Source organism: Mizuhopecten yessoensis, unplaced genomic scaffold (genome assembly GCF_002113885.1).
Source record: "Mizuhopecten yessoensis strain PY_sf001 unplaced genomic scaffold, ASM211388v2 scaffold1515, whole genome shotgun sequence".
Lineage (NCBI taxonomy): Eukaryota > Metazoa > Mollusca > Bivalvia > Pectinida > Pectinidae > Mizuhopecten > Mizuhopecten yessoensis.
Genome location: NW_018404085.1, coordinates 163402 through 180069, shown reverse-complemented (window position 1 = coordinate 180069; position 16668 = coordinate 163402). Strand labels below are relative to the sequence as shown.

General features: G+C 35.2%; 1 protein-coding gene across 1 annotated transcript; it reads right to left on the bottom strand.

Moving 5' to 3' along the window:
• Window positions 1–1516: 1516 nt before the first annotated feature.
• On the bottom strand, window positions 1517–11399 carry LOC110463902 (universal stress protein PHOS34-like). The gene is made up of 4 exons (XM_021518829.1): window positions 11224–11399; window positions 6761–6856; window positions 3312–3418; window positions 1517–2162 (listed from the first exon to the last, which is right to left on the bottom strand). Exons 1-4 carry the CDS (start codon window positions 11300–11302, stop codon window positions 1968–1970), a joined length of 477 nt encoding a protein of 158 aa, XP_021374504.1. The 5' UTR covers window positions 11303–11399; the 3' UTR covers window positions 1517–1967.
• Between the last annotated feature and the right edge of the window lie 5269 nt (window positions 11400–16668).

Here is a 16668-nt window from a genome sequence, read left to right as displayed (position 1 = left end):
CTCGTTCCTGACCTATCGAGGGTAACAAAGGGGTGAAATACATTTCTATCTATTTGTTCATGAAACCCCTTGGATGGAATTTCCCTTTCTACACCGCTGTGCATGAAGGAGTCATTTATTGCTAGGAAAGGCGCTAGGGAACAAAACAAGTTGATAGGAAATTGAGAGAAATCCCTCATATTGCAATCTCCGTTCCGGCAATAAAATATGATTTTAACATACTGATATAATACCTTGCATATGAACAATCGTATATTTAGTATGATCTAATTTGATATCAAACGTTTATATCAAAACATATGTTGTTACATAAAGTTACATCAATGTGTTATTCATGTGCCTCTTTCATCTCTGCTAATGTATATATCAGTGTTACTCGATATCACTGAAACAAAACTGTGTGTTGACAAAAATATACGAAATATATTATCCACAAGTATAAACGATTAGCTCATTTTCATATTAGAATGTTCGAATTTTAAATTAATTTCCTTTCTCGTTTGCTTTTCTTTTGGAAACTAATGATCGTCCAAAACAAATCTTGAAGACGACATATCTGAACAAAACAACATTTATTCATTTTATGATTTATATAATACAATATACTTTAAATCTTATCCGTAAAACACAATGATAATGATGTAAACGGGAACCCATATAAATATAACAGACAACTATGTACTTGTAGAACGTTTACCCCTACAGCATATTGATAATAATAGTGACGTCAAACTGTATCCGCATAACAAACAGACATGCACATGTAAAAACTATACCACAATGATAGATACATATAGGCATAAAACCATACCCACACAACACACTGAGAGTATTATAAAAGCCTACCCGTACAACATAGCACATGTAGATAGTGCATGACATATAATGTCAAGCATTTAAGATTTGTCCAATTATGTTCGATTTAAAGGGGCTGGTCGGGGAAAAATTGTCATATTTGCTAAAATGGCATACACATGTTTAAAATACCTTCTTATGAAATATAGCGATTCAAATTTTGATGAAATTCACTCCCTAAGAGTAAAAATTATAACTGTATTAAAGAAATCCTAAACCGTCACCTGACAGTCTAAAACTCTCAATTGACCCAGATCAGTGATGTAATTTTACCGCACGCGCGTCATCAACAAGGCCAAATGTAAACATCGCGGCGAAAGAAAAAGATGCATGCAAAAGTCATGACAGGCACGAGGTATCAATACCGTTATATATAACAACAACATATAGGTAGGAATACTACACTTGCATCATACACGACCTTTGAAAACAATTATTTACGTATAGTATTGCTGTCTTGTCCGCTAGTTGAGTCCGACATGGCTGATAGGCGGCGTGCTATTGTTGTTATCTTCATTGCCTCACTTTCGAAACAACCACGTGACATATATAAATAGATCTGCACTAAATTTACGCGGGGCTTCCCCGAGATTTCAGGGGTCAAAATTGGACATTGCAAGCAGAACTCGACTATCAAATTGCCGTGGTATAACTTTTGGAAGGCCAACTTTTCTTTTTTTTGTATTTTTTTCACGTTTTTATGTTTGCTTACTAATATGGAAACCATTTATTGTGCAACAACAATCTTATACCCTTATACCTGTAATAAATCTCCAAACATTATTGACCTCAACATTTTCATTTTCCCATTAAAAGTAAATAATTCAAGTATAAAATTTGATAAAACTTCGTCTGACGTGAACTTCATCGGAATGCCGTCACGGTCACATGCTTTGCAGACAAGACATTTAATATTCACACCATACACATTTACATCTGTCTAAGATCTACAGCTCTAGACCTCTTTTTTGTCACGCCGATCAGAGCCCACCTACAGCTTATCCTTGTTTACCTGTAACACATAGCAGTTATACGTGTATTGATTCCCATGCAGATAATTGAACAAGAATACGAATAGTTACTACTGTAGAAGTAGTAACACCGTGATGAGATCAGTCTGGACATACAACCACAGTGATATTACTGGTATGTACAAGTTGTTCACTGGTGCTGCCAAGACTCGCTTCCTGGAAGATCCCTAGTCCTCTCGACCCGGCTATAATGCAGCTGGCGTTGCAGTCCTCTGCCGCAGCAAGAATTCCTTTCGATGCACGTGCAGCATGGACGCATTTTATGGTTCCATGGACCTAGGATCAAAATAATTAATGAACATGATCAACATTCCAACACACGTTTACGTATCTTACGTGTATTTAGATAATCAGACTGATATTTATTTCCTAGATTACGTGTAGACTGTACCCTATATTTAGATAGACTGATATTTATTTCCTAGATTACGTGTAGACTGTACCCTATATTTAGATAGACTGATATGTATTTCCTAGATTACGTGTAGACTGTACCCTATATTTAGATAGACTGATATGTATTTCCTAGATTACGTGTAGACTGTACCCTATATTTAGATAGACTGATATGTATTTCCTAGATTACGTGTAGACTGTACCCTATATTTAGATAGACTGATATTTATTTCCTAGATTACGTGTAGACTGTACCCTATATTTAGATAGACTGATATTTATTTCCTAGATTACGTGTAGACTGTACCCTATATTTAGATAGACTGATATGTATTTCCTAGATTACGTGTAGACTGTACCCTATATTTAGATAGACTGATATTTATTTCCTAGATTACGTGTAGACTGTACCCTATATTTAGATAGACTGATATTTATTTCCTAGATTACGTGTAGACTGTACCCTATATTTAGATAGACTGATATTTATTTCCTAGATTACGTGTAGACTGTACCCTATATTTAGATAGACTGATATTTATTTCCTAGATTACGTGTAGACTGTACCCTATATTTAGATAGACTGATATGTATTTCCTAGATTACGTGTAGACTGTACCCTATATTTAGATAGACTGGTATGTATTTCCTAGATTACGTGTAGACTGTACCCTATATTTAGATAGACTGGTATGTATTTCCTAGATTACGTGTAGACTGTACCCTATATTTAGATAGACTGGTATGTATTTCCTAGATTACGTGTAGACTGTACCCTATATTTAGATAGACTGGTATGTATTTCCTAGATTACGTGTAGACTGTACCCTATATTTAGATAGACTGGTATGTATTTCCTAGATTACGTGCAGACGTTAGTCAATATTTAGATAATCAGACTGATATTTAGTTCCTAGATTAAGCAAGAGAACAGTTCAGGAAAATATCTCAGTTTAGATGTTTCGTGAAATCGAAATTTACATTCACGCTTATAATTAGCCCATCACTTCCACTCATTGATCGTCTCACCTTAGCGTCTTTCATCATTACCGCCAGTTCTTGTAACTGACGATTTAGTTCCTGTCTTTGTTTCTCGATATTCCTGGCTGTGACGTCAGCGTCATAGAAACCAATCACTGGACAAAGTGTAGAACACACACAAGTGTATTAACAGAGCTCTTTTATTACATAACTTTATGAATTTGGTTTTCAGCTCAATACCGAAACAATTGTGCAGGAAATGAATTAAAAAAAAGAAAACAGAACAGAAAAACAAGAATTTTGATATGTATGTCAGAGGGACAACAAGGAAAATTGATTAGAGAGGTTAATTATATCGTCATAATGTGATCAATATATTTTTTGAGTTTGCTAGGATTTAAACATCGCAGGCAATACCTTGTACATACTAAGGAATATCTACTTCCTACATCTATAAATAAATAAAGCTATGATAACCTTTCAACCAAAAAGCAAGTGGTGGCTTCATCTTAACAATAGTGCTTCAATGTTATTGAACACCTTCCATTCCTGATGATTGCATTTGCTCTCCTTTTTACAAATGATAGTTTATGGCTGTAAAAGCGTGCGTCATTACTCAGTTTAAAGATCATAATGGGCAGGTCTAACCTAAAACCATCATAATGGGCAGGTCTAACCTAAAACCATCATAATCGGCAGGGCTAACCTAAAACCATCATACTGGGCAGGTCTAACCTAAAACCATCATAATGGACAGGTCTAACCTAAAACCATCATAATGGGCAGGTCCAACCTAAAACCATCATAATCGGCAGGTCTAACCTAAAACCATCATACTGGGCAGGGCTAACCTAAAACCATCATAATGGGCAGGTATAACCTAAAACCATCATACTGGGCAGGTATAACCTAAAACCATCATACTGGGAAGGTCTAACCTAAAACCATCATAATGGGCAGGTCCAACCTAAAACCATCATAATCGGCAGGTCTAACCTAAAACTATCAGACTGGGCAGGTCTAACCTAAAACCATCATACCGGGCAGGTCTAACCTAAAACCATCATAATACGCAGGTCTAACCTAAAACTATCATACTGGGCAGGTCTAACCTAAAACCATCGTAATGGGCAGGTCTAACCTAAAACCATCATAATACGCAGGTCTAACCTAAAACTATCATAATGGGCAGGTCTAACCTAAAACCATCATAATCGGCAGGGCTAACCTAAAACCATCATACTGGGCAGGTCTAACCTAAAACCATCGTAATGGGCAGGTCTAACCTAAAACCATCATAATCGGCAGGGCTAACCTAAAACCATCATACTGGGCAGGTCTAACCTAAAACCATCATAATACGCAGGTCTAACCTAAAACTATCATACTGGGCAGGTCTAACCTAAAACCATCGTAATGGGCAGGTCTAACCTAAAACCATCATAATCGGCAGGGCTAACCTAAAACCATCATACTGGGCAGGTATAACCTAAAACCATCATACTGGGAAGGTCTAACCTAAAACCATCATAATGGGCAGGTCCAACCTAAAACCATCATAATCGGCAGGTCTAACCTAAAACCATCATAATCGGCAGGTCTAACCTAAAACCATCATAATCGGCAGGGCTAACCTAAAACCATCATACTGGGCAGGTCTAACCTAAAACCATCGTAATGGGCAGGTCTAACCTAAAACCATCATAATCGGCTGGTCTAACCTAAAACCATCATACTGGGCAGGTCTAACCTAAAACCATCATAATGGGCAGGTATAACCTAAAACCATCATACTGGGCAGGTCTAACCTAAAACCATCATAATGGGCAGGTCTAACCTAAAACCATCATAATCGGCAGGTCTAACCTAAAACTATCAGACTGGGCAGGTCTAACCTAAAACCATCATACCGGGCAGGTCTAACCTAAAACCATCATAATACGCAGGTCTAACCTAAAACTATCATACTGGGCAGGTCTAACCTAAAACCATCATACCGGGCAGGTCTAACCTAAAGCCATCATAATGGACAGGTCTAACCTAAAACCATCATAATCGGCAGGTCTAAACTAAAACCATCATAATGGGCAGGTCTAACCTAAAACTATCATAATGGACAGGTCTAACCTAAAACCATCATACTGGGCAGGTTTAACCTAAAACCATCATAATCGGCAGGTCTAACCTAAAACCATCATACCGGGCAGGGCTAACCTAAAACCATCATAATGGGCAGGTATAACCTAAAACCATCATACTGGGCAGGTATAACCTAAAACCATCATACTGGGCAGGTCTAACCTAAAACCATCGTAATACGCAGGTCTAACCTAAAACCATCATAATGGACAGGTCTAACCTAAAACCATCATACTGGGCAGGTCTAACCTAAAACTATCAGACTGGGCAGGGCTAACCTAAAACCATCATAATGGGCAGGTCCAACCTAAAACCATCATAATCGGCAGGTCTAACCTAAAACCATCATGATCGGCAGGTCTAACCTAAAACCATCATACCGGGCAGGGCTAACCTAAAACCATCATAATGGGCAGGTATAACCTAAAACCATCATACTGGGCAGGTATAACCTAAAACCATCATACTGGGCAGGTATAACCTAAAACCATCATACTGGGCAGGTATAACCTAAAACCATCATACTGGGCAGGTCTAACCTAAAACTCTCATACTGGGCAGGTCTAACCTAAAACTATCAGACTGGGCAGGGCTAACCTAAAACCATCATACCGGGCAGGTCTAACCTAAAACCATCGTAATGGGCAGGTCTAACCTAAAACCATCATACTGGACAGGTCTAACCTAAAACCATCATAATCGTCAGGTCTAACCTAAAACTATCATAATGGACAGGTCTAACCTAAAACCATCATAATCGGCAGGTCTAAACTAAAACCATCATAATGGGCAGGTCTAACCTAAAACCATCTAAGCTGTACTATAGCTAGACTTGAATGATATTTGAAACATGCTGTTGTCCGCAAATATGTCGATTACCGAAATCATAAATGATGTATGGTTATTATATTACTGTCAAGGTAACATGGGTTTCTTTCCCACTTTGAACAAGTTCCGGATGCCTGGAATATTAACGTTTTTGATCCGTTTATTTTCATGCAAGAGAGTTGTTATATAATAGAAAAGAAAGTGTTGAATACTTTTTTAAAGAACTACATTTCTCTTGGTTACTTTTGCTTATGTCATATTTGGTTTGCTATTAAAACAATATCACTATGCGAAAACCAATTTTGAATATTTTACTACAAATATCCTAAATAAATTAGCTGGATAGTATCCACGAATTCAAACTGGAGCTATAACACAATTATGAATTAGGTTGAAGACAAAACTACCATTTAAAGATGCTATGATGGGCTTTCTCATACTGCATGTTGGCACTCTAATAATTGTTGGATAAACAAATGCCCTCGTTCCTGGCGGTATAGCTGGTAGCTCTGACGTAACGGGCTACTTACGGCTGCACCACTGCGCTGACGTAAAGGCATCCCTGATGTGTACTACCGTCACCAACACCGCGTGATCTCCGGGGCGGTGCAAGTTATCCACATACCCTGTATACAAAGAAAGTCAAATATATAGCTATATCTTACACACTTAAAGCAACAATGGGTCTACGGCTAGCGCTTGCGATGTGTTGGCTCAGAAAGCCAACACATTTAAATGTTTTAATTTTTAATTTTAACGTCGACTTATTTGATAAATTGAAATAGATATTTAGCAAATATTTTGAAACTTGCGTTAGGAATACTTAGAGCTATAATGGTTTATGACTGATCCTGTTACGCTACTGTGTAATTTAGCTGGTAAAACCTTTATTTCTGATGCAGCTGTAAACTGACTATCCTCCCCGACCAGATCGATCTGCACATTACAGCAGACTTCGCTCTATTCCTCGGTGCGTTCACGCGTAATGGCCCACAACGCGGTGCAGCCACTCCATCAGGTCCACCAGTCCCGTCTTTGTATATCAACACCGGATATTCATGTTTATACCAGTTGAAGGCGTTTTGTAATCTGCTATTATGTTTGTCTTTATATGTGTTCCGTCTTTTTTTACTATCTAAACAGGATCAAGTAGCAGGCAAAATGCACTTGTTACGTTTTTGAATTGAGCATCAGTGGTGTTTATAATTTAGGCATGATGGATCTATGATATTATAGTGAGTGTAAATAATGTATCCACAGGGCTTGTGAATTGTACATGATGCTTCGTGGAATTATTGAATTGTACATGACGCTTTGTGGCATTTGTGAATAGAAAAAGTGTATCTATATTGGGTGTTCATGATGTACTGATAAATGATATTTGTGAGCATACTGTTTCCGTTGGGTTATTTGGATATAGACTTGTATTCGACTGAGCTATCCTAACCACGCAATAGGTTAATGAAACATCATCAATATCGTTTTATGATTCTAGTTTTGTTAGGTAATCGGCTGATGTAAAAATACTAATTTAATTTCATATGTGAAAAATGTTTGTGTACAAGCAAAACAAGAAATTATGAATAAAATGAAACTCATGAGACATCTATTTTACAAATAGGATCTTATATACTATTGTTAATTCTACAATATATATCCTATACTGTACATCATGTAATGTGCTAAATCCAATTAGGCGACCGGTTGTGATCGATACTAGTTCTTCTGAAAAACGTAGCGATTGTAAACATTACTATAGTCTTCCGATAGACGGAAATGAAGACTCTTACACGACCTTGTATATAAACAATTGTATGTTCTAATATTCTTTTTAAAGATATAGATACCCGCTGTTGGTATTTTAATATATTATTTACATGCATTTCTTGTTGTAATGTATAAAAGACAAATTTACAGCGTATGAAAGTATGATTAGGTAATGGAATTACATTGCTGATGCCATAAAACAACCATTAAAATAGATACATGTACATATGCATGAACACAATGAAACACGATTGGGAATCCTTTATCTACAATATAGGAGATCACATTATGACTTTACTAATTTGAAATATATAATTACGACTAAACATGCATAACTACGGTCAGTTCAAGATTAAAATATATCGATATTAGAAAATATGGTAATTAACTAGCCACATTTTCCCGCAAACACGCGTCCATGAATGGCAGGATAGACAGAACCCAGTGTGTGACAGACGAATGAGAGAGGAAGTGCCGTTCGTGATAGTTTGGAGATAGAAGAGCATAGATATTATATAATACACAATTGTTATTGATACAAGATATAGGCAAAGTATAGCTAGAAATCATCTAGTTCGGACAGGTGACCAGTGTAGTGTATCTAGCACATTTTATAGAAAAAAACCTCATTTGTGATACAATGTGCAGACCATCCACGATACTCCAGGGGTTACCCTAACTTTAACCTGGTATCGAGGATGTGTGTAGACAGTCCACGCAGCAATTTGCGGGTTGTTTTTGTATTTCTTACTAATTTGTTTGTTGAAATCGCGAAAATAATATTCCAGTTATGGACCAATATGTGCATTCAAATACATATTCTTGAACGTCAGTTGATTTGATTTTATCTTTGACGAACACATAAAAAACAAACAACAACAACAACAACAACAACATAAAACAGAGAATGTTTTACGGTGGTGAACTAATAACTTGTACATTGGAAGGGATTTGTAATATTAGATAGTTTGCAGAGTCAATACATGTACTTTTGTAGAATGAAATCTGGAGCAGAATCTGTGTGCTTTGAAAACATTTTAGCACATTCCATCTTTTAAGGTATTAAGGATGTAGTTATGAAACACTTGTATGTAACATGTATGAACCGCTTGTATGTAACATGTATGAACCGCTTGTATGTAACATGTGTGAACCGCTTGTATGGAACATGTATGAACCATTTGTATGTAACATGTATGAACCATTTGTATGTAACATTGTGAACCGTTTGTATGTAACATGTGTGAACCGCTTGTATGTAACATGTATGAACCATTTGTATGTAACATGTATGAACCATTTGTATGTAACATGTGTGAACCGCTTGTATGTAATATGTGTGAACCGCTTATATGTAGCGAGTATGAATCACTTGTATGTATCATGTATGAACCATGTGTGTGTAACATGCATGAATCACTCGTATGTTAAATGTATGAACCTTGTGTACGTAACATGAATATATGCATCATGTATGAACCACTTGTATACAGTGTGTATAAAACACTTGTATGTATCATGTGTGATTCACTTGCAAGTTTACAAGTTTATTGTTTTTCCTCAGATACATTAAAATGTACAACATGAGGTATCAGAGTATAATAATACACATGTTTCTCCTCAGATACATTAAAATGTACAACATGAGGTATCAGAGTATAATAATACACATGTGATGAAAAAATGGATGGCAAGTACACAAAAAAGTAATCATGATACATATTACAGCAGTTTGTTATTTTTTTCCAACAAAAGACAAATACCATTTAATACAGTCGTGTTACAAAATGACAACGGACCACTCATTTTAATTTGAGAGGGATTATTTCTATAATACAAAAGGAATACGTTTTTCTCTAAGCTCTACAATTATTAAATTTGTTCATTCGAATATATAATGAAATTCGTCGCCTAGATCATTTTTACATAGAGTGCATTTCGGTCCTGTTTTTGAATATTATGCCACCTACCTGTTTCAATGGGAAATTTCATATCAGAACATCTATATTTGCATAATATTGACCTGTTTTTTGTCAGAAAGACGAATCAAATAGGGCTCAAGTTCATGTTACTTCTTAAACTTACCATAGAGTTCACCTCGAGATGAATTTTGAATGTTTGCATGCCATCTTTGTAAAAATTGATCAATAAAAATTAGTCTGACAGTGTTTTTAATATAATATTTACTAATAGGTTCCTGTTTTATAAAAATAGAACTTTGTCCGACTTCATCAAAACACATTTTTATATATTCTAACCATTTAAACTTACACAAATTATTGGCTTGAAATTTGAACATAAATCTATACATGTGGCAACTAAGTTTAGAGGTATTCATTAAGTCATCATTCTCAACTTAACAGGTATCTCAAGAGGATATTGACCTAATTCACAATAAATCATAAAGTTTGGAGTTGAAGTTCGCAGGCCCAAAATTCATCTGCAAAATTTCAAATGAGTGTGTTCTACCATTTTGATATTTTCGTAACCCCATATTACAATATAAGACTTAACTAGGGTATGACATAATTTAATGTTTCAAGTCTATTGGAAGATGTTGATTTTTTATATTACGATACACAGAAAAAATGGATTTTTGGGCATGTTCACAAAGCTTCCGTTTACATTTCGAAAAGCTACCATTATAATTAAATGTCACTCCCAGATAGCTAAAATTGTCCACTTCTTCTATAACTTGACCGTTAATTCTAAATACATGGTTAGCATTAGATTTGCGTTTACAGAATACAAGTATCTTTGTTTTCTTCACATTATCTTCTAAGTAACATGAATGAACCTTTTGTATGTAGCTTGTAATAGTTGTAGGTGTATTGTATGAACCAATTGTATGTCCGAAGTATGAACCCACTAAGGAAAATATTTAAGCTAAATATCATTACATTGCAGTTCACATTTCACACCGAGAATTCTAAAACTACCAATGACAAACAACAGCTATATCTGGCCTTCAATCATGGAATTGTTGAAGTATCAGAAACCATACACAGAAATAAATACTCGGAATTATCAGCAAGGCGGAAATCATTTTGTTTGTCTGCAGTGTCATCATAGGTTTACCATTATCTATGCTATACCATTGCTTTGGGTATTCAAACATCGCTTGTTACAAACCATGAGAGAGCATGATGTCAATTTCTGTAACAATGCAACACCCGTATTAAGACATACTCAAATGGAATTTTATACACCACTTAAAACAACTTACATTGGAATGCTTTCTTTGCGTTGGGACTGGAATCTATTGCTATGACGACTGTCCGCCTCTGTCCACATTTCTCCTCCATCTTTACTGTAGGTTCGCCTGACCAGCGCCCGTTGATATGTACGAGATGGGGGGTTACGATAGTGTTTACCTGTACCTTTGTTAGTGGTACTATCCTCCTCTCCTCTTCTGTCTCTCCTGTTACGGAAATACATAGTTAGGCTGCGGTAAACACCCGCCACAATCGATATGTAGTAAATATACTTGTTTATACTTAGAATTCAACGATTGGGGAGATCAGTCGATGCTTATGCATTCTATGTAATACCACGGCATCAGATAAGTCCCTGGTAAATACATACATAATTATAGCGACAGTCGATATTTTATTTCAAAATAAATAAATAAACAATTGAATAAAGAAATAAAGATCTCGTCTGTTCGAACGAAAACTAAGTTAAAAGTGGGAGTTGAATTTTATAAAGATGTCTTTAATGGTTTACTGTACAGCTCGGACATTATATCACTAAATATTCTGCACTCGTTTGAAATACATGGTACTGCGCACTGCACAGTTTCTGTGGGTAATGCATGTACTTGTTGGAATTCCGGTTTCATGAAGATAACCGACCTACGAACTGTGTACCTGATTCTAGTACCCTCTACCCCCAATCCCCACCCCCTACACACACACACACACACACACAATGCACACTCTACCCTGCACTAACTATGTATTATGTGTCCTGTGCCCTCTACCATGTATCCTCTTTATTTGTAGATTATGTTACTCTCCGCTTTAAACCGACATGGAATTTGAAGCATCACCGAAATGTTATCATCGACATCAGCGAATATTTACCGTAGTGTATGAGGAGCGGTCAGCCGGTAAATGTCAGCAGCTCTTAGATCGCATCTCATCATCATAAACGTAGCCAAGGTCAACGATAAACAATCACTCTTAGTGGTCAGCGGCCTTATAGTCCACTCACTGATATTAATTCTGATGATGGTCAGATACAAAATAAAAATTAGAGGGTAGTAGGTACGTTTCCGGACAGGGGCGTAGCTGCCATGTACACAAATAGGCATGCACATCAACAAATCTGCATTACTATTTAATTTCTAACCATAGCATGTGTTAAAATATAATTCACTATATATGTACTTATGAATGGTTCTTAAATTTAATGCAAAGTTTGTTAACTTTATATGTCGGTGTTTACTCTAATATGTTCCATACGTTAGAATCAATCTCTAGACAGTGTTGAAATCATAATAAGAATACCCTGTCGTTGTCAATAACATATAGATTCGTCCATAATATCATCACATCATCATACTGGTCCGAAGTATGATTCAATGTTTGTACGATCACGGACTTAGATAGCAAACGATTTGGCTGAATTGATCATCGGTATTGCGTATTTACAAGCTAAGGTACTGGGTGCCACTAGATGGCTACACAGAATTGTCGGGGATGTGAGTAGGGTGGTGATGATCACATGATGAACATTCACATCATTTACCACTGACCAGCTACACGCGCGTGTCCGGATCAAAGGCTTGTTTTCCCTCCGAAATCATTATTGCTCAGAGATCATTAATTGGTTTCTCTGATGCTGTAAATGATAACGGTCTTGATCTCCCAAAAGTCGGAGGGTAATCAGAGACGTATATACACGTGACTTTGGTGATGTAACGCTCTTTATACCCATTACGTCATAAACAAATCATGTTTCTTTCAGCTTCTTTGTGAGGTATTTAAAGTACGTTACTACGAACAGTTCCAGAACCTACAAGTGCCGTCAAGAATTGTTGTATAGACAAACAGGGGGAATTGAAATCCAGAAACGCTATGGTGCCATTTGCGTGTTATTAGAGTGTAATTTAGCGTTTTAACTTTTTTTTCTCTAATATATGTCATTTCAATATAAATGATTTAAATACTTTATATTTAGCATTAAAAAAAATCAAGAGGAAAAATTAAATTGATATTTCATTATGATTAAAAAAGTGAAACGGGGACGAAAAAAGACACTGCCAGACTTTGAGAGGTGATATTTCTTATTATTTCCAACAAATAACTTACTACATAATAATGATGTATGACAATTTTCAAACAACATGTACATGCCCTAAAAAAATGACCCAACACCGTAGCAATATTGTCATCGATTAGATACTTTAAAAATTATGTATAGATAATAATCAGAGGCACTGTGTTTTTTATAAATGTCTTGAGGATATCTTGCATAAAATTAGCCTGTTTTTCTGTAAACTATATATATCATACCTTTTTGCTTATCAAATTGGCGTCTTAAATAAAAATAAAAACATGATACCAGTGAGGTGTGATACTGTGTTGATATTTTTTATGTTCAATTGTAGATCAATACCGAAGCACCTGATATATGACAAAAATGAAAGAAATGTGGTGTATGGAATGAAGGGTGTGTACAAAAAAAAAATCGAAAAAAATCAGGTACACTAAGTCGTTTGGTTTGTGATTATGCTGATACTCAGATTTGAGAATATAATGTATTATTAGTCATTGCATTTTCAACCATATTCTAATTTATTTTGAGATATCTTCAATGGGGAAGTGGAATCATATTTGTTGATTTGTATACATGGCTGCTCATGTGCACACATGTGTACACACACCTATATACATGTAGTGTACAAGTGCTACATGTACACATGTATTTGTTTACGGACATGTTTACATGAGTGAGCTACAGACCTATATATAGTGTTAGAAAAATAAGGGTTGATTACTAACAACAGGTGTATATATATAAAAATGCTTGTTTGTATGTGTGTGTACATGTACACATGTTATATGTACACCTGTATTACCGGTAGTTCGATATATGGGATGGGTGCATGCATAAGCATAAATGTATGTCTGGACTTGTATCAATACGTCAAATGTAAAAAGAGCAAGAGTACATGTTAATGGCTAATAGGTAATTATACACATGTGAACAAGAGCAGTATATGTGTTTGTTAATAAAAAAACTTCTGTTTTTGTAGATGTACGTTCGTACGCATGTGTACATGTGATTTACGCATACTATGTACACCTGTAATGTATCTGCAGATGTGTATGCATATGTACACATAGTTTACTTATCTGTAAATGTAAGAAAGTAATTACATGTATTTAAATTGACATAGGTGTAGCTGATTGCTTATACTAGTGTTTATTGCTATATATATATATATATATATATATATATATATAGCTAATAGGTATGTATATTTACACATATGTGTACGAATGTAACTACGTACTAACTCACTAACCTGTTTATGAATAAAACATAAACTCAGTATGGATATACATATATGGTCATATATCATGTACATATGTGTTATTCATGTGTAGACTGTAATATGTAATTGCAGGCATGCCACATGTGTACATATATGTAAAATATTTTAAGATTAAAATTTCAATATCACCAGGAATAGATACAAACATTATCATGTGTAGCCAGTGAGTAGATATTTGTGTGATTTTTTCTTCACATATGAATTAGTAGAGTAGATATATGTATGATCTGTAAAAGCAGGTTCACGTGTGCATATGGATATGGTTGGATCTATATGTATATAGGTAAAATGTAATAAGAATGTATGTAAGTTTTAATTATCTAAATGAATTGGAAACAGATTGGAAACAGTTAGATATTTTTGTAGTAATATCTATTAACAATAGTTATGAAAATGGTGAATTATCTGTAACTCAAAAACAGGACATAATTACTTGTTTACCAAAGGGAGACAAGCAACGTCAATTCCTAAAACACTGGAGACCTATTTCTCTTTTAAATATAGAATATAAGATAGCTTCTGGAACAATAGCAGGTAGAATAAAAACAGTCTTAGATAAACTTATTAATACAGATCAAACAGGTTTTATTTCTGGGCGATAGATTGGGGAAAACACCAGGTTAATCTATGATATAATGCAATTTACAAAGGAAAATAAAATATAATAATAATAATTATATACAACATTTGATATAGCGCCCTATCTAGCTAACATAAGCCACTCTAAAGCGCTTTACAGTACATAGATATACAGTTAATAAAATTAGCATATTAATTAAATTTTTTTTTTAGGAATTCGCAGGAGCTGCTTTATCAGGCGCTAGCTACTAGTCCTATGCCACCTGGCTAATATCTCCCTATGTATGTATGCCTGCGTGTGTGTTGGAGATGTATTGTGTTCTGTTTTGTAGTGGGACCGTGCTTCCAACGGCATCTTTTATAGTGCCACCTCGAATGCTACAGCACAGATACCGCAACATCCACCCCAGACCATTTTATACTCCACCTGGGTTGTTGGAGTTGTGTGAGCAGGAGAAAAACACTTTCTCTAATATTCCATGCGTACTACGACTCCGAGGATCTAACCCCGGTCGTCTGCGTGGAAGGCCTAAGTGTTAACCACTCGACCAATCCACCTATATACCAGGGATGTTATTCATGATAGACTTTGAAAAAACTTTTGATTCTGTATCCTTGAAATTTATTGATGAAGTATTGGATTTCTTTAATTTTGGACATAGTATTAAAATATGGGTAAAAACTTTTCAAAAAAACTCTAATTTGGCAATTATTCAGTGGGGAATCTATCAAAATTCTTTGATATAAAAAGCGGTTGCCGACAAGGTGATCCGATATCACCTGATATTTTCATCCTCTGTTCGGAAATTTTGGCAATCAATATAAAAAATAACAAGAATATCAAAGGTTAAAAAGTACTTGAAGATGAACAACCTATTTTACTTTCACAATATGCTGACGACACATCTTTAATTCAGGACGGATCAGAAACATCACTTAGAGAATATATAAAAGAATTGAAAAACGTTGAAAAAAAATCAGGATTAAAAATGAATTTGGGAAAAACCGAAGTAGTTTGGATAGGGAGTAAAAAAATAGTGATGAGGTTATGGCTAATGAATGGAATTTACAAGGTTTACACTTCTGGACATTGATTTTCATGTTGATCTACATCGTATTCCAAAAATAAATTTTGATAAAAAAAACTAGTAAAACTTAAAGCTTTGATGAAGACTTGGAGTAGGAGAATACTTACACCAATAGGGAGAATAAATATAATAAAGTCTATCCTAATTTCTCAATGTAATCACTTATTTATCGCTTTACCAAATCCTAGTAATACATTTATCAAAAAGATAAATACAGAAATATATAACTTCTTCTGGAATAGTAAGATTGATAAAATAAAAGAGATGTAATTATTAAAAACTTTTCTGATGGTGGTCTCAAAAACCTTCATATTAAATCATTTGTAGACTCATTAAAAAACCTTCTTGTAAATTGTGGATCAGACTATATTTCCTTTTGTCATACTAACTGTAAAAATCTTTTCTGGAAAGATATCTTTCTTGCGTGGAAAAATCATAC